Source organism: Brachycentrus maculatus, unplaced genomic scaffold (genome assembly GCF_059751285.1).
Source record: "Brachycentrus maculatus isolate JH-2025_06_01 unplaced genomic scaffold, ASM5975128v1 h1tg000503l, whole genome shotgun sequence".
NCBI lineage: Eukaryota > Metazoa > Arthropoda > Insecta > Trichoptera > Brachycentridae > Brachycentrus > Brachycentrus maculatus.
The window spans coordinates 420,205-440,488 of record NW_028281249.1 but is presented as its reverse complement, the minus strand read 5'-3'; the positions used below and the strand labels follow the sequence as shown (position 1 = coordinate 440,488).

At 31.8% G+C, this 20,284-nt stretch overlaps 1 protein-coding gene across 2 annotated transcripts in view; it reads left to right on the top strand.

The window, feature by feature from the left end:
* The window catches only part of ETHR (ecdysis triggering hormone receptor), a 204,450-nt gene that overhangs the window by 30,690 nt on the left and 153,476 nt on the right, over window positions 1-20,284 (top strand). For both annotated transcript variants that reach the window (XM_088272499.1, XM_088272498.1), the window contains exon 2: window positions 1,645-2,440. In XM_088272499.1, the coding sequence (XP_088128625.1) occupies window positions 1,951-2,440 (490 nt within the window). In that variant the 5' untranslated portion in view covers window positions 1,645-1,950. The remainder of the gene's footprint in view (window positions 1-1,644; window positions 2,441-20,284) is intronic.

Below are 20,284 nucleotides of genomic sequence, written 5' to 3'. Positions count from 1 at the left end.
ATGTAAAGTGATAACTTAAACTAGCCTTTGATGGTTGTAATCCCCGTAAATGCCCAGACGTCCATATTATTCTTCATCTATGTTGAGATTTAAAAAATAATGAAGTGAATAAATTATTTACAATAGTAAAATATTTTTTAAAATTATTATGAAAACATGGTTGTCAATCATGTGCCCCGTTAATGCTCAGACTTCCACATTCTTCTTCATCTGTGTTGAGATGTCAAAAAATATTATGTTTATGGTCCGCCTCCGTAGTGTAATGGTCAGCGCGCTCGGCTACCGTTCTGGAGATCCCGGGTTCGATTCCCAGAGGGGGGTCAAATAAATAGAAGTGATTTTTTCACTTTAATATTAATTCAATATTACGCTGGACTGGTACCTGAAGCGGAGGGCTGATCACCTTTCCTTCGTGAGTTGACAGATAAAGACAACACTGTGTTTATATGATGCAGTGCCCTATGCACCATTGGAGTGCGGATAAGGGTTTATACATTAACAATAATAAACATAACATTATATTAATAAAAATAGTTACATTAATAAAAATCAAGTCAAATTTAACAATTCCACATTTATGGTACATTTATGTTTTTGAATTACTTACGCAAAAACAACGTAATTACCACTCTACGATACTTTGGTCAAGTCGAAACGGATCTTGTCTCTTTAGTAAATGTTTACTGTCAGTTTATTATATTATTTATCGTCTTATAAAATTACTCAATCAGAGCAACGCGTACTACTACTCGGGATTTGATCATCCTGGTCCAGCCAATTGCTTTCACATTTCCCAGGCACCTTGGCAAAAGAGACATACTGAAAACACAATTTGAATTGTCGAAGTCATTTATAAATTTCAACCTTTTTGTTCATTGTCGTCTAAAGATATAACAAGTAACTTTTTAAAGTGAATGTAAATTTTAATATTATTTATCAGTACAGATATTGAAGCAAATGGAAGTCTGGATGTTTAGAGGGCTTATGGCCTGTCACAGGCTGGTCAAGTGATCACTTTTTACACGTGTAACATTCACCATTCTACCATGATTGAAAAACTCACTACTCAATTTTTTGGAATTCATAAATCGCTCAACCCTTTCAACAACGTCATATATAAAAAATCGACAATTTTCAGTTGTGCATATTTTCGGAATGCCCAGAAAATGTACTATCCCAGCAAAAACGGCATTTTTTAAACTTAATATTTACAGCTACAGAATGTGTTGGTTTTGCATTTTTAAGAAAATGTATCGATTTTTTTAATATGCTAAATATTTTTCAAATGGAGGAAAACATTCAGGTTTTACCTAAAAAGTTCTGTTGCACAGTAAAGTTCAATAAGTGGCTTGATATTTATTTTTAATACATCTTATTATACTTTTAAACTTTAAAAACGATCTCCTGAAAAATCGAGTTTTTTTATAACGTCATATACGTTGTTAAAGGAGTGAGCGATATACTCATATAAATCATAAATTTCATGACGCTTTATGTTTGAACTCACGGAAGCTATATATGGTTGGTTTGAGAAAGTGATTTGTGAACAAGGATTTGGATTCGCCCAAAAATGTTATATATATTTTGAGAGTATTTATATATATTTATTAAAAAATATTTATTCATGTTTTTTTCTTGTTACAGGTAGCTGGATATTCATTCAAGAAATATTCGTATTTTTAAATCTTCATCAAAACTAACTTCAAGTGCAAAAAATCGTAAACAATAAAATTATTAAAAAATATATATTCTAAGTAAATCGTTATTTAATTTTTCTTAAGTATTGAAATAAACTGTTGTGTAAAAATAAAATGTTTATATTCCGTAATCACACAAGTTACTATTTCAAAATAAGGTTTCGTCTTAAAAGGACTAAGATACTTTAAAAAGAAAAAAATTCTCAATTAAAAATCTACAGTTAAAATCTACACATCCTTAAATTTATAACATATGCTATCGACAGTTGCCTCGGTTTTAAATCAACTGCCAATAGATTCACAGTTCAACCTACAACCGAATGACAATCGCCTGCAAATCGAAAATTTCACAACCCAACCATATATTGAAGATTACACAAAACAAGATGAAGGCTTCGACAGAATTCATCAAAATGAGACAAGTTTCAACGCCTCGATGTTGGAGTACGGCATGGATAACGCGACATCCAACTCGACGTACTCGACGGTTGAAACCCATGAGATTCCTGCCTACATCATCACGACCTCCATGGTGTTTTGTATTATAATCATGTGTTTGGGGGTCGTGGGGAATGTGATGGTGCCTATTGTGATCATGAAGACCAAAGATATGAGGAACTCGACCAACATCTTCCTGATGAACCTCAGCATTGCAGATTTGATGGTACTCTTGGTCTGTACTCCGACGGTTCTGGTGGAAGTCAATACGAAGCCTGAGACTTGGGTGCTTGGAAAGGAGATGTGTAAGTAATTTTAAATTAATTTTTTTCTTAACTATGGTATTACAATCAATATTTAAATGATATTTGATTTTTTTTTAAAGTAAAAAGCTTGAAATAAAGCTAGTTTCGGGACCATTTTTGTTTTTAAAAAAGCCCTACTTTTAACATAGATTCACTATCTTTAAAAACAAATGTTTTGAAAAGTCGAATTTTAGAAAGTTTATTTTTTATTAGATTTTTTTTAAATTTATAATAAAAGCTTCTGACCCTTGGAACAGGTAAATTTTATCCGAAACGCGCGTCAATGAATCGTTTCATCTCTGTCGTATATATATATATATATATATATATATATATATATATATATATATATATATATATATATATATATATATTTATATTTTTATATATATATATATTTATATATATATATATATATATATATATATATATATATATATATATATATATATATATATATATATATATATATATATATATATATATATATATATATATATATATATATATATATATATATATATATATATATATATATATATATATATATATATATATATATATATATATATATATATATATATATATATATATATATATATATATATATATATGGTTTAAAGAGTGTGCCTCCGTAGTGTAATGGTTAGCGCGTTTAGCTACATATTGTTTGTAAAATACTTTATCTACCGTATGTGTTAAAAAAAAGTACAATAAAACCCTCTATAACGTTAGATAAAAATTATGGATGCTACAGAAAGATAACATGATTTAAAGGCATGGCTTAGGTGATGTTATGCATGGTATAAAGACCTACAACCTGAGGACGAGAAGAGCTAACAGTATACAAAGACGATAAGTTGGGATGGAGCCAGGAAAAAAAATAAGACTTATATAAGAAGGCAAGGTTATCAATCCTGCACAGGATGAAATATATCGTAGTCGTAAAGGAGAAAGTTACCGGCTAACAAAACGTAAAATGTTCAGGGGGGCATTTAAGTCATTTTTGCTTGGCAAGAAAATAAACATCAATGCAGTTAGTCATTTTTAACGAGTCAATAGATTATACTTCCAAGTTTAAAATCCATTGGGATTCTTTCAGGACAATATTAAGCTAGCAAGATATCTAATAGCCAATGATCACGTTTTTGTAAAAAAAATGCTCTTGGTCACTTTCTCCTCTGCGATATATGAGAGTGAAAAATCACTTAATAATTTTGCTCTCCATCGGAAATCGAACCCGGAGCTTCCAGCATGATATATAAACGCCTTAACCACAAAACTACGGAGTCACTCAGCACATTTTTTAAAAATTATAATTCATTAAAGCAGCTTAAAATTATATTCTACGAACTTCTTAAATTAATTGTTAAAATATTTGAAGCACTCTTATTTAATCTAAATATTAAACAATCCTCTAAAATCGAAGACAATGAATGTTATTTGCATAAGAATTCAATTAAAAGACAAAGAACTTCATTTTGCCGGGAATAGGAGGATAATTTAATTAAAAACAGATACGGAAGTCTGTTAAATCAATTTACAAGCGAAAAAAAGAAGAATTGAGCAATTGTGTAAAAGGCTTCACGAAGGCTTTAAGTCAAGGGTGGCCAACCCACGGCCCGCAGCGACCAAACGTGCGGCCCGCGGTCATATATCGCTCACTCCTTTCAACAACGTCAAATATCAAAAATCGTCAATTTTCAGTTGTGCATGTTTTCGAAATGCCCAGAAAATGTACAATATCCCAGAAAAAGCGGCATATTTTTAACTTAATATTTACCCGCTACAGGGCAAAAAGTGTTGTTTTTGCATTTTGAAGAAAATGTATTGTTGAATTATGTTTTTAAATACACTGAATTTTTTTTAAATGGAGAATAAACTTTCAAGTTTTACCTAAAATCTGTTGCACAGTAAAAAGTTCAATAAGTGGCTTGACTTTTATTTTTAATACATTTATTACTTTTTAAACTTTAATAACGATCTTCTGTAAAGTCAAGTTTTTCGATATATGACGTTGTTGAAAGGAGTGAGCGATATGACGAATAAAAAAAAGTCGTTTCATTTAGAATATAAGTATTTTAAATCATATTTTTAAAACCAATCAAGTTTCTGTAATTACGTGAAATGCACATTTTCTGGTGAAAAGCAACTCAAATCTCGCACTGAGTGGCCCTTGATAAATTGGATTCATTTAAAAATAAAATTGGTAATATTGTTTGATTTATGTGTTCAGTTTATCAATTTTGATTGTTAAAATTGATAAAAATGTTTATTACTATAATAATAATAATAAATCCCTTACCGCACTCCAATGGTGCATAAGACACTGCTTCATATAAACGCAGTGTTACCTCGATCGATTACACATGAAGGAAAGGTGATCAGCCCTCCACTTCAGGTACCAGTCCAGTGTAATATTGAATAAATATTAGAGTGAAAAAATCACTTATATTTATTAAACCCCCCTTGGGAATCGAACCCGGGATCTCCAGAACGGTAGGCGAGCATGCTGACCATAACACTACGGAGGCGGACGATTTTTATTACTATACAGATACATTTCTTGTTGGTTCAATGTGTTTTCTTCTCACATCTGGCTGTAGTAATGTGTTTTTTTCCATTATTACCCTGATTATACTTTCTGATTACTTCTGCATTCTAATTGTTTTTATACCAAAAAATCAATAATTATGAAAGTCATTGTAATTTTTTAAAAATTATTACTGTCTGTATGCGGCCCTTAGGAAAATTTTACGTGCAATTTGGATTGACCAGGCCTGCTTTAAGAGGAGACATTCGGGAAGAAATATTATCCCCATCAAATCGAATATAAATTAGGATCGTGAATTTAAGTGTAAACACATTTCAGGAATTTTTAATTTCAGGGATTTATTAATCTCGTATCGGTAGCTGAAACTTTTTGACATTCACGTTCCAATTATTGTGAAATTTTTCGTACAAAAAAAACATGAAATCAGATTTATGTCTTCATTAATTGATTCGAGCGTCGCGTTGTGCTTATATCTATCCATTTTTACTTTAAGTTTTACTTGGAAAATACCATTATTTAATGCGAAATACTGGTATTTACCTACCCAGTAAAAGTAAAAGTAAAAATGGACAGATTTATGTTATTTGATTGGATTTTTTTTCAATTGTTGAATAACTCTACGTTTTTTTTTTCTGTTGAACCGTTCTTTTAATTAATTTATTGTAACTGCGGACAGTTGGTAGAATTCCATATTGAATTGTTGGGTAATATATCCAAAATTAAACACGGTTATTGGATTGAATTCTACTTTTATTTACATATATATGAAAATATGTGAGATGATAAAGAGTGTTTGATGATGTCTTAATAAGACGAAACGCGTTATATATATATATATATATATATATATATATATATATATATATATATATATATATATATATATATATATATATATATATATATATATATATATATATACATATATATAAATATGTATATATATATATATATATATATATATATATATATATATATATATATGTGTGTGTGTGTATTAAATAACTAGGTACCTACCTATACATTTTATTAAGTACCTACATATAGTACCTACATAAAATAGATCTACCACCAGATGTCGCATGCGTCGCACTGAATAAAACAAAAGACATCAGATAGAAATAATATAATATTCTGAACTGTCAGAATCAGATAGATAGATATAAAAATATAATAAGATAAATTAAGAATAAACTTTAATTATAAACTTTAATTACAAAGCAACACATTGTTTATTTTATTATTATACACCCACTTCACATATTATTTACACCCAATTTACGAAGAAAATTATTACCACGTTATATATATTTATATAAGTAGAATTCAATCCAATAACAGTGTTTAATTTTGGATATATTACTAAACAACGTTCGTTTAATATTAAATACATGTTTCCATATCCTTATATATGGTGTTTTTAGAGGTATGCAAATTCAAATTTCTCGCAATAAATTGATGGTGGCACCCGCCGTGTGGCATGTTGCGCCATCTTGTTGAAACCATAGCTTTGTCACATCAACCTACTCTTTATCCTCTTCACTCAATAATTCTAACAAGTTATTTCGTCAGGAGTCGTAATAATCGTCGGATATGTATGAGGAGATACATGAATGTGGAAGAGGCGAAGAATATTTGCAAAGACATAGTAGTGTGGCGTTCGATTCGCTCTGCTTACCCCTGCGGAGAAGCAGTGTGATGGCTAGTTAGTGAGTCACTTATATAATAAAAATATTAGTATTTGGTGGTATGGACATGTGGAGCGAATGGATAACGAGAGAATGACTAAGAAAATATATGTGGCGAATTTGAGAGGGAAAACAGAACGAGGACAACTGAAAAAGAATGTGAGCGGGAATATAGAACGAGAACGGCCGAAAATGACTTGGCACGATCAGATCAATCAGAGCCTGAAATCTGGCGGTGTCAAAAGTCTGCGTAATCGGAGGGCATGTATGACTAGATGTATGGATGTGAAGGAGGCGAGGAGTGTTTGTCAGGACAGAAAAGTGTGGCGTTCCATCCTCTCTGCCTACCCCTGCGGGGAAACGGCGTGATGGTAGTAGTAGCAGTAGTATATTCGAAAAAATACTATTGTCATATCCTTTATAAAATACATAGCAACATAAAACTAATGGTTTCTTAGCGAGATTATCCTTTTTATCCTTGTAATGCCTTCATCAACTTATTTGTAAACACGTTCTCCGGTTTAGACTTAAATTATTTAATCCCGGTGCTAAAGCGAAATTAGTAGTCCTGGCACACTGCGAAATGACGAAATACAAATTATATAAGGAATCCTTTAACGATATCCTGATACAGACTGGCGCAAAATTCATCACCCCATCGGAAGATGTAATTATTTTTACAAATGTCAATCATATTTGACATTTGTGTCTATAATTTTTTGACATCTCAACACAGATGAAGAAGAATATGGATGTCTGGACATTTCCGGGGTTTACGACCGTCATAGGCAGGTTTAAGTGATCATTTTATACACGTGTAACATTCACCAATTCCAGCCATGATTGACAACCACTAATTAAACTTTTGGAAGTTCTATTTATAGTAAATAGATTTATATTATCCACTGACACTTCGTGATGGAATTGCATTTTTAATATATTATTAGATTAAAACCAATATTTTTAGCTTTTCCACTTTATTTTTATTTGACCAGCGACCGGGTTTCATCGTGGCCGATATCATCAGACTAGTCAGACTGACAGACTCCAGTCTGATGATGTCGGTCACGACGAAACCCGGTCGCTGGTCAAATAAAAATTAAGTAATTATTAAAAATTTGATAATAAGTTCAAATGGGATGCGCATATTATAAAACTCTGTGATCGTCTGCGGGCTCTAGGGAGTACTTTTTATAAGTTGTACTTTATCCTGCCTAAACCAACCTTAAAGATTATATACTGTTCTTTAGTAGAATCCTTAATAAGATATGGAATTAAGTCTTGGGGACATTCGACGAAAACAAATTTAAAAATGGTTCAAAATCTGCAATATTCCATAATCAAAAAAATTGTACCCAGTCATATATATAATCGAAGGGACAATCCAATCTTGTTATATAAACATTTAAAATTACTGCCGGTACGTGGAATATTGTGGATGAGTATCATCGTTGAGCAACAAACTAGACAAAAATATCGAAATCTTCTAGTACACAACCATGATACACGATTTACACAAAACGAAGGTCTGATAGTCCCAAGAATCAACAATAAATATGGAAGTCGAACACTGCAATATATCGTTCCGAACATTTTTAATTTGTTGCCGACGGATGTTAGAGGTCAAAATAAAAGATGGAACAAAGGCAAAATAAAGGAATGGGTAAATGATCAAGAGTTAATTTTATGAACATTGTAAAAAAGATTATATTGTTAATTTTTCTCCTTTTTTGTGTGTATATATTAGGTTAAAATGGTTAAAAAACAATAAAAAAATGTATGCAAAAAGAACTCCACCGACAAGACACACAAGGTGGCTTGGTGGGTCTCTGCAAAAAAACTTTTTATTTTTATTTTTAATATATGTTAAAAATTGTGATTTATAAAAATAAAAATAAAATAACTAAAAAAAAAAAAAAAAAAAAGTGGAAAAGCTAAAAATATTGGTTTTCATCTAATAATCTATTTATGGTTATTAGAATTTTTACTAGAGACATCTTTTGGTGAGATGGCACGGGAAAACTCAGTGAGGGCACCATAATTGACGACCCCACTACTCATTTTTTTTAAAGTTTTATATATATGATCCAATTTCGGAACATTGTACAAGAATCACTAGAATCTTCGACCAAAATCGCATGTGATAAACATTTTGTGTAGTTTTAGGTGTGTATAGTGCTATGGTGGTGAAGGGTGGTATTATTTATAGTGATTGTCCTGACGAAGAGACGGGTACGTCTCGCAACCGGTAAACATAAAAATCTCAGTGAGTGATTATTTACTGATATTACTAACATTTCCGTAAAAAATGTGTAAAAGTAAATTTTGTGGCATCCTGTACTAAGGTAAACACGAGACTCCCTGTGGTCCCGAACAAACTAACATAATAATATATTTAAGCACTATAACAAGGACAAACTTTGGGATCAAGTTGTTATAATAATATCTTTTTACAATCCTAGTTGTGGGGATATTGCTAAACACTCCTTTTTAACCCTTACCTCTACTTATAACTTATAATATTTTCTTCTTCTTCTTCTTTTTGTAGATCCTAGAGATTTGTTCGTGCCTCCGCATGTCGTTCTTAGGATGTTGACTCTCAGCTGTCTTCCCATCTTTTCGGAGGTCTGCCTGGGGGTCTGCGTCCTTCAGGGTTGCCTTGGAAGGCGATACGTGGAAGTCTGTCTTCTGACATTCTGTTTATATGTTCATTCCACTATCGCCTTTGTTGTCGTCCCCACCTCACGTTATCCTCCGTCTTACACATGCTCCGGATGTCGGTATTTATTACTCGGTCTCGCAATGTGTTTCCGGTTATGGATCGGAGAGTCTTCATCTCGAAGATTCGAAGTCGAGATTTTGTTCTGGAAGTATCTGGTCTTGCCTCAATCCCATAAAAGGCTTTTGGTCGATATGCATGTTTTGTATATTTTCATTTAACTTTCTATTCTCATGTGTTTGTTCTTCCACACCGAGTTTATAATATAGGTTTAAAAATTAGAAAAAAAACTTAATCGAAGCTCTGGTCAGGAGTATACTGTTACACTCGTATGGAAGCGAAACGTGGACTTTGGGCAGGCAGAGGCGTTTGAGATATGCTGCTACAGGCGCATGTAAGGGATTCATCGGTCGGAACATGTAGGGCAAGGGTAGCCAACCCGCGGCCTGCGGGCCGCATGCGGTTCGCCGGGTGTCTGTCTACTTGCGGCCCGCTGAGCAAATCACACATTTTTTACTTTAGTGTACACAAAACCACCAAATGAACATTCCAACGTGCGTAGTTCGTATGATATCCCATGTATGGGAGGATTTCACTATCCTGGCAATTTCGAAACCTATATTGGCGTCAAGTAGTTAAAACGTTGGACTAAAGAAGAGAAGAGTAACAGAAGAACTGAGATGCTTTTAAGACAGATGGACTATGAACTACACATGTATATGCAATGATTCTGTTTCTATCTTGAAAAAGTATAACATTAAACGGAATTACGAGGCTAAACATGCAAATACCAAATATATATGTTCATAATATATATTTATATATATATATATATATATATATATATATATATATATATATATATATATATATATATATATATATATATATATATATATATATATATAATATATAAACATATATACTCAGGTGTGTCGATTTTACATTTCACAGAAAATATATCCGAAAATAAATACTAAAACGAAATTACATCTAATATACACCGGATATTGAGGTATGAGACAAAACAGCTATATAAATAAATAGATAATATATGAAATTCGTGTTATTGAATGGAAAATTGTCAAATGTGTCTGTTAAAAAATGGTACTACATTGTATCCATGTCAGAAATGCGATAAAAAAACGAGGAAGAAAAAGACGAACACATACATATTATGTCACTCGTTTTCGATAAGTAATCAGTTTATTTCAATTTTCACTAAAGTTCGATAAAATCGAGCATGTTTTTACACAGTAAAACTATATTTGGTCAGAAATATTATTCATTTTGTCTATAGAAACAAGTAAATGATCAAATCTCATGAATCGGCTTGCCTGGTTCATTTCGCGGCTTGTTTAATATTTTTTTCTTAAAAATTTTTCGCAGATACTTTGTGGCACATTTTATAAACTTAATAAAATTAAATTAAAACTTTGTTTTAACCATTTTTTAAATTATAAGTACACTTTAACCTACCGGTTTTGACAAGAACCTTGTCATCATCAGGGTTTTTTTAAATTCTAAAACATTAAAAACATTAAAACACTCATACTTAATTACTTTGCCTTGCCAAAAACTTCCACACACTCCGTAAAAAATCCTAAATGTTAACATTTCCAGGTTCTTGTCGAAACCGGTAGGTTAAAGTGTACTAATAATAAAAAGTGGTTAAAAGAGAGTTTTTTAATTTTATTGTTTCATATTTCACAATGGAAATGAACAAATAATAGAACCTTACGACTTGGCTTGCCTGCTCCATTATTTCGAGGCTTATTTAATATTTCAATAAAAATAATAGAATCTCACAAATGGGCTTGTCTGCTCCATTATTTCGAGGCTTATTTAACATTTGAATATGATATTGGACAAATAATAGAATCTCACAAATGGGCTTGTCTGCTCCATTATTTCGAGGCTTGTTTAATATTTAATTATGACATAGGACAAATTATTATAATCTCACGAATGTGTTTGCCTGGTCCATTATTTCGAGGCTTATTTAATATTTGAATATGATATTGGACAAATAATAGCATCTCTTAAATGGGCTTACTTGCTCCATTATTTCGAGGCTTGTTTAATATTTAATTATGTCATTGGACAAATAATAGAATCTAACAAATGGGCTTGCCTGCTCCATTATTTCGAGGCTTGTTTAATATTTAATTATGACATTAGACAAATAATATAATCTCACGAATGGGTTTGCCTGGTTCATTATTTCGAGGCTTGTTTAATATTTTGTGGAAAATTATGGATGCACGGATTTGTAAAACCTCCTCTTGTTTATCCTCACAAGATGCGTTTATAAAGGGATTGCAATTAAATGAAATAATTACTTAATTGATTCACAATTTATTCTACAATATTTAAAAAGAATCGAAAATACTCGGGTCGGGTTGTGGTCCCGTGGTTAGTATCGCGAACTTTCGAGTCAGAGTTTCTCGGTTCGAACCCACGCTACAACAATTTAATACCTATTTCTAATAATGAAGGCTCTCAGAAGTACTTAGTATGAAATTGAAATATTTTTGTAAATAATAAGAACACAAATACTTCACTTCAATTTTATTTTATTTATTTCAAAACATATTGCATACATAAGTCATATATACATATAATATTCCCGATGGGTAATTTCTATTTCTCATTTTGGGACATGGGATTAAGTTTAACAAGACTGGAACACAAATAATAAAGTAACATTTTTTTTTAATAATTAAAACTAATACTAATACATGGCAAAATATAAAAACAATAAACAGGTATAATAAATAGGCATAAGAAGCATATTTAAAAGAAATAAGTGAGAAAAACATAAGGTAAGAAGCATATTTAAAATAAACAAATGAGAAAATATAAAAATGAGAAAATATAAAAAAAACTAACTAACTAACCATCACGCCGTTTCCCCGCAGGGGTAGGCAGAGAGAATATAGCGCCACACCACTCTGTCCTTGCAAACATTCTTCGCCTCTTCCACGTTCATGCATCTCCTCATACATACCCGCCGATTGTTACGACTCCTAACCTGACCACTTTCAAGTATTTGGCATACCTGATCGTGCCATGTTTTTCTCGGTCTTCCTCTGCTTCTTTTCCAACTAACATTCGCCTCATAAATTTGTTTTACCGTTCTTTTTTTTTGGAGAAAATATAACAAACGAAAAAATATAAAAAACAAAAGAAAATATGACTAATCACTGCATATATATCTTTCCATAAAGTACCTTCTCAGATCATTTATTTTGGATCCCCGAATGGGTTTTATTTTATATATCGTAGTCGTACAGGAGAAAGTGACCAACTAACATAACGTAAAATGTTCAGTAGGGCCATTTAATTCACTTTTGCTTGGCAACAAAATAAACATAAATGCAGTTAGTCATTTTAAACAAGTCAATATATAATACTTCCAAGTCAAAAATCCCTTTTTTTCAGGCCAATATTAAGCTGGTAAGTCACGTAAGATCACGTTTTTGTAAAAAATGCACTTGGTCACTTTCTCCTGTGTGACTTCGATATATATGTTTATATATATATATATATATATATATATATATATATATATATATATATATATATATATATATATATTTATATATATATATATATATATATATATATATATATATATATATATATATATATATATATATATATATATATATATATATATATATATATATATATATATATATATATATATATATATATATATATATATATATATATATATATATATATATATATATATATATATATATATATATATATATATATATATATATATATATATATATATATATATATATATATATATATATATATATATATATATATATATATATATATATATATATATATATATATATATATATATATATATATATATATATATACCACAGATTGATAACCACACTAATCAAATTCTTGGAAGAACATATATATATATGATCCAATTTCGAAATATTGTACATAAATCATTAGAATTTTTACTAGAGACATCTATTGGTGAGATGGCACGGGAAAACTCAGTGAGAGTATCTTATTATAATTTGTAATTATGTGTATGATGAAATAAAATAAAAATTATGCATAAACAGCCATTGATAGTACCGAACTAAAACACGGTATCGAATTAAAACACGGTGTTTGAAAATGATGCGGAATGCATCGAAACACGTGTCACAGTGGATTTTAAGAAATAGTGGTATTCACTAAGTAAATATTTATTAAAAATTAATTTAAAAATAAATTATTTAATAAATGTTGGTGTGAAAAGGTTAAGGCCTTTCCGCACTATGCCAGTCACGCGTCGGCTCGCGGCACTCCACGACAGGAGCGCTCCAATTTACCAACTACCAAATGTAATTGGAATATTTATTGTTAGCGGGATTAATTAACTGTGTGCTAATAGGGGAGCTCGCTTTACTAAAATAATTACAGGCCTAGGGGATGAAGATTCGGGAATTAGTGCTGGCCCGATTAGGGATGTTGACGCGCTAAATCGGATTTGTCTCGGTGAATAAATTATCTAGTAAGATATTAGTTTAATTATTATGAAAACTATATGAACAATGCGAAAGTGCTGTGGTGCTAAGCATAATGTGGAATTGATGTCTATGAATAATGTGAAATCTCTAAGAATCTATAAAAAAAACATTGCTTTGATTTTTTTAACTGTGTTTATATACTTTGTAAAGTGTGTTCTTAGTTTTAATATTATCTGAGTAGGTTTAAAAAAATGTAAACATCTATCGCGTTTACATTTTTTGCGCGTGATCGGCCATCGGCTGACGTTTTGTTCTGGAAGTATCTGGTCTTGCCTCAATCCCATAAGTGGCTTTTGGTCGAACAAAAATTTGGTTTATTTTCATTTTAATTTCTATTTTCATGTGTTTGTTCTTCCACACCGATTTTATAATATAAGTTTAAAAATTAGAAAAAACTTGGTCATATCTCTGGTCTGGAGCATACTGTTACACTCGTATGGAAGCAAAACGTGGACTTTTGGACAGGCTGAGGCGTTTGAGATATGGTGCTACAGGCGCATGTTAGGGATTCATCGGTCGGAACATGTAGGGCAAGGGTAGCCAACCAGAAAGAAAGAGTGCAATTTACCAAGTAAAACAGATAATTGAAAAATGAAAATCATCATGAAAAATGAAAATATAATTAAATTCTGGTACTATTTTTTTACAAAAATATTAGTATATAACCACTCACCGAGATTTTTATGCCTATCGGTTTCGAGACGTACCCGTCTCTTCGTCAGGACAATCACTATCACAGCATGCAAACAATACTACTCTTCACTACCAAAGCACTATTTACACACTTGAAACTACCCAAAATGTTTAAAACATGCGATTTTTGGTCGACCCGAAGACCAATATGCACTTAAGGTTTCAGCACAAACATGCGTTACGAGCCAAGGTTAAACATGCACTAAAATTAAACATATTAATGAACCAGCTTATATACTCGTAGGATGAAAGGAGTGGGCGGGATATTAACGAATTGAATTGGATATTGACGAATCTTGCTTAACCGATGTTGAATCAAATAAAGGACTATAAGTAAAATTTATTTGGTTGTTAATTAAAGGAATATTATTTTTAAGTGCTTTCAGAATATAAAAACCTCCTTATTATTTAGTTTTAACCCTTTATTATTAGTGTTTAATATTTTTACTCCTGTGTCTTTTTTAGTGAGTGGTTATATACTAATATTACTAACATTTTTGTAAAAAAATAAATAAGTAAAAATGACTAACCACAAAGTAAATGCTCAAGATATTAATAATATTGAAAAAATTAAATTCTGGTAATTTATGGAAAGCTTCTTCGAAGGTTTCAAACGGAAACATCTGGTTAGCGAGATTGCAGCGAATTGCACTGCCTCTGTTTGTTTGTATGCGGTGCTGAAGCTAAACTGAGGTGTGCTCGTAAAGTTTTAGTGCTCATTTCAATCGTTAGGAGCTTCCAAGAAACTACAAGAACAACATTGGATGAAGAGTTTATGTGGGATTATGCAGAACCGACTTTATGGCCCATAAATTATATCGCAATTGAAGAAAGGTGTCTTAGGATCGTTTGAAATAAAAGGTAATGGAGTATCAGTGCATTTGAAATGATTTTATGGATTTCAGTGAAACACATGCAATAATTGGATGCGTGAATACTTTAATTAATAAGTCTATATCGCTCACTCCTTTCAAGGACGTCATAAATCAAAAATAGTTAATTTTCAGTTGTACATGTTTTTGGAATACCCAGAAAATGTACTATATCCCTGCAAAAGAGGCCTATTTTTAACTTATTATTTACCCGCTACAGAGCTGAAAGTGCTGTTTTTGCATTTTAAAGAAAAGGTATTGTTTAATTATTCTTTAAAATATACTAAATATTTTTCAAATGGAGAAAAAACCTTCAGGTTTTACCTTCAAAGATCTGTTGCACAATAAAAAGTTCAATAAGTGGCTTGATATTTATTTTTAATACAGCGTGTTATATTTTTAAACATTAAAAACGTTCTCCTGAAAAATCAAGTTTTTATTTATTTATGACGTCCTTGAAAGGAGTGAGCGATATGTGTCGCTTACTTTAAAATCCGCCATATCCAATTTTAAATTTAGATCAAAATTATTGTCGGGTCTATTTGTTGATGTCTATGGTCCACCCTCCCACTCGCCCCCCCCCCTAATTAATAATTTTTGTTATACAAATATTTGTATAACAAAAATGGTAGTATAGTGGTAAACAAACAATCCACACTACTACTATTACAGCTCTATAAACCGTAGACAATAATCCATATGACGTCATAAAACGTTCTTTGACGGAAATTAGATGACGTATGCGAACGCACGTTTTTCGTTTTATTCAAATCTCCAAAGTTTAAACCTTAATATCTCCCTTAGTTCTCTACAGATTTCAATAAGAATGTTATCGATAGTCTTGTGATTTCTCATATTAATTTATTAGCCAATAAACCAACATCGTGACAAAAAAATATGGTTTTGCCTTGTGATGGCATTTTCATACTAATTTCAACCATTTTTGTTTGATAGCATTGTTGTTTCATTGATTTTAATAGCAATGAAAAATAAAATTTTCACCGTTGAATATGTGTTTTCTATATTCTCAATATTATTAATATTTAAAGCATTTACTTTGTGATAAGTCATTTTTACTTATTTATTTTTTTACAAAAATGTTAATAAAATTAGTATATAACCACTCACCGAGATTTTTACGTCTACCGGTTTCGAGACGTACCCGTCTCTTCATCAGGACAATCACTAATACAGCAGCACATTTTTTTATTATTTTTTTTTATTGCACGTTTAACCTCGGCTCGTAACGCATGTCTGTATTGAAAACTATAGTGCATGTTGGTCTTCGGGTCGACCAAAAATCGCTTGTGTTAGACATTTTGTGTAGTTTTAAGTGTGTAAATGGTGTTATGGTGGTGAAGGGTAGTATTCTTTGCACGCTGTGTTAGTGATTGTCCTGACGAAGAGACGGGTACGTCTCGAAACCGGTAGACGTAAAAATCGTGTGTTTTCTCTTTATTTTCCATTAAACTATCTCTTTTGTATTTCCAATTCAACTAGACTGAGCGTCTGAGTGACCGAGTACAACTAGTTGGAGAATAAAACAGCTAAATTTCTCGAAATAAATCCATTTTCGACCGGAAACTCAACAGCTGAACAAACGCTGTAGAAAGCACATCCGCGGGAAAAGTGTCGTAGTATGGAAAACCGTTTAAAAGTCGTGAAAATGCCAGGCAAAATGTCCACAGAAAAAAAATACGGTAAAGCGATCGGTAGTAGGAAATGAGATATTCAGATGAAATATTGCGCGGCATGGTAACCGAGGAAATGGGAGATTTATTTACATAGAAAACATGTGCTAAATTTCTCGAAATAAATCCATTTCGACCGGAAACTCAACAGCTGAACAAACGCTGTAGAAAGCACATCCGCGGGAAAAGTGTCGTAGTATGGAAAACCGTATGAAAGTCGTGAAAATGCCAGGCAAAATGTCCACAGAAAAAAAATACGGTAAAGCGATCGGTAGTAGGAAATGAGATATTCAGATGAAATATTGCGCGGCATGGTAACCGAGGAAATGGGAGATTTATTTACATAGAAAACATGTGAAACAAGGCGTAAAACATTATTGTGTGGGGTGTTTTGTCTTTCGAGGCGTGATAAGTGACGTGGAGATGTGTTTTATTAGTCCGTAGATACTTTATTATGTTCCTTGTGTCATATACGTGCATTGGGGGTTAAAAAATATCATATTATTAGAAGCACAATACAGGAAATCTATAGTATTTTAGCCATTTCTTGAGGGGAGAGAAATATGAAGTTATACGTATTGTATTTCAAGGGAAAACTGGTGATAGCATTGGACGAAGATGAATTTCCTGGGTTAAAAAGAGTAGTTCTACAATAGCACTAGTCCTTATTTAGAATAGCCGTAGGTAAAATTAAAATTGATATTTACTTATTTAATTATTATTTACTTAATTTATTTTTAAATTATTGTCCGCCTCCGTAATGTAATGGTCAGCATGCTCGGCTACCATTCTGGAGATCCCAGGTTTGATTCCCAGGGGAGAGTCAAATAAATATAAGTGATTTTTTCACTCCAATATTTATTCAATACTACCCTGGACCGGTACCGGAAGCGGAGGGCTGATCACCTTTCCTTCATGTGTTAACGATCAAGATAACACTGCTTTTATATGATGCAGTGCCCTATGCACCATTGGGTTGCAGATAAGGGTTTGAATGAAAAAAAAATATTTTAACTTTATGTACAGAAAAGTAATTAGTACATTGGCGGGCTTAATGCTAAAAAGCAATATATATTTTCATTAATTCATATATATTTTAACCAACCAAAAACAGACTAGTTATATTGATCAAAACGTTTAATACCGTATATAGCTGTTTGCAATCAGAGGGTAGATAGTGCTTGCACATAAAAAACATAAATTACAAATTGACATTTAAAAAAACGTAAATTACAAAATATGATAATAAGCAGGGCAAAAGAAAAAGGGAGTTAGGGAAGAAAGTAGAGGTAAAAACTAAGGGAGGAGGTCTGATGGACACTTAGGATTCTAATGATAAATAGTGATGTCTCGGACGTTTCTTAAAAGTTATTAGAGAAGGTGCATTTTTTACAAGGGGAGGTAATTCATTCCATAGTCTGGCCGCTTCGACAGAGAAGGAATTTTTAACTTAATATTTACCCGCTACAGGCCCAAAAAGTGTTGTTTTTGAATTTTGAAGAAAAGGTATTGTTTAATTATTTTTTTATATACTATTTTTTTACAAATGGAGAAAAAACATTCCGGTTTTACCTTAAAAGATCTGTTGCACAGTAAAAAGTTCAAAAAGTGGCTTGATATTTATTTTTAACACATTTTATTATAATTACAAACTTTAAAAACGATCTCCTGAAAAATCAAGTTCATTGAAATATGACGTTGTTGAAAGGAGTGAGCGATATGTATGAGTTCCAAAAAAATTATTACTGTGGTTGTCAATCATAGGTAGAATGGTGAATGTTACACGCGCGAAAATTGATCACGAAACCAGCCTATGACAGGTCATAAGCCCAGACTTCCATAATCTTTTTAATCTTTGTTGAGTTGTAAAAAAAATATGTAAAAATAACTCCTGAGTGGAGAAAACCAAAAGTATTTGAACTCAAAAGTATCTGAACTCACTCAATATGCTGTGACTAAGTTTATCATTAAGAAGTAACGACTTTTAAAGCAGTTGTGACGAAGTTGTTTTTATTTTTTTTTATTAAATTGCCCATATCTTATTTAAAGTAAAATGCTGAACCCTACAAAGTAAAAGTCAATTAACATTCCGGAACACAAAGTTACTTTTTATAGCGAGGTTTATTATCCCCCTGAAAACATTTGCAGTTTTCTTGACGTCAGAGTACGTAATCGGGTGACGTCAGTGTAATAAGTAAAGGGTGTTTTTTTAAAGGTATACAAATTCAAATTCTAATTTCCCGCAGTAAATTGATGGTGGCACCCGCCGTGCGGCATGTAGCGCCATCTTGTTGATACCATAGGTCTGCACATCAATTCCATTCATCTGAGGTACAAAGAAGTCAGTAATGATGGTTCTTTAGCGCTCTTCATTGACCGTGACATTCTGGCCGACATCGTCTTTAAAAAATATGGGCCAATGATTCCACCTGCCCATAAAGCACACCAAACAGTGACTTTTAATGGATGTAAGGGCGTCTCGACATAGGTTTTTGGGTATTTTCCACCCCGAATTCCACTATTCTGCTTATTGACATAGCCATTTGACCAAAAATTTGCCTCATCGGTGAACAAAAATTTGCGTTGAAAAAGAGGATCAAGCTGAGTATTATTTCCGCCCGTTCACTGAACCTACAACGCGTAATGGTCATTTAGTCAATTCAAATTATTTTTGACATCTCATCAAAGATGAAGAAGAATATGGAAGTCTGGGCATTCACAGGGCTGACGACCGTGGTTTAACTGATCACTTTACACACGTGTAACATTCACCAATTCTACCCATTATTGACAACCACACTACTTAAATTCTTGGAAGCTCTATATATATGAACCAATTTAGAAACCTTGTTCTTGAATCACTAGAACTTCACTAGAGACATCTATTGATGAGATGTCAAAAATAATATAAAGATAACTCCTGTAATTGGAGATAATCCAGATTTTATGAACAAATATTTGGACACACTCAAAATGTTGTAGTCAATTCATGGTGAAATGGAAAAACATACTGACTACAAATCGACTGTCAACTGTCATATTGACAGTCTATAGAAACAATGTTGCAA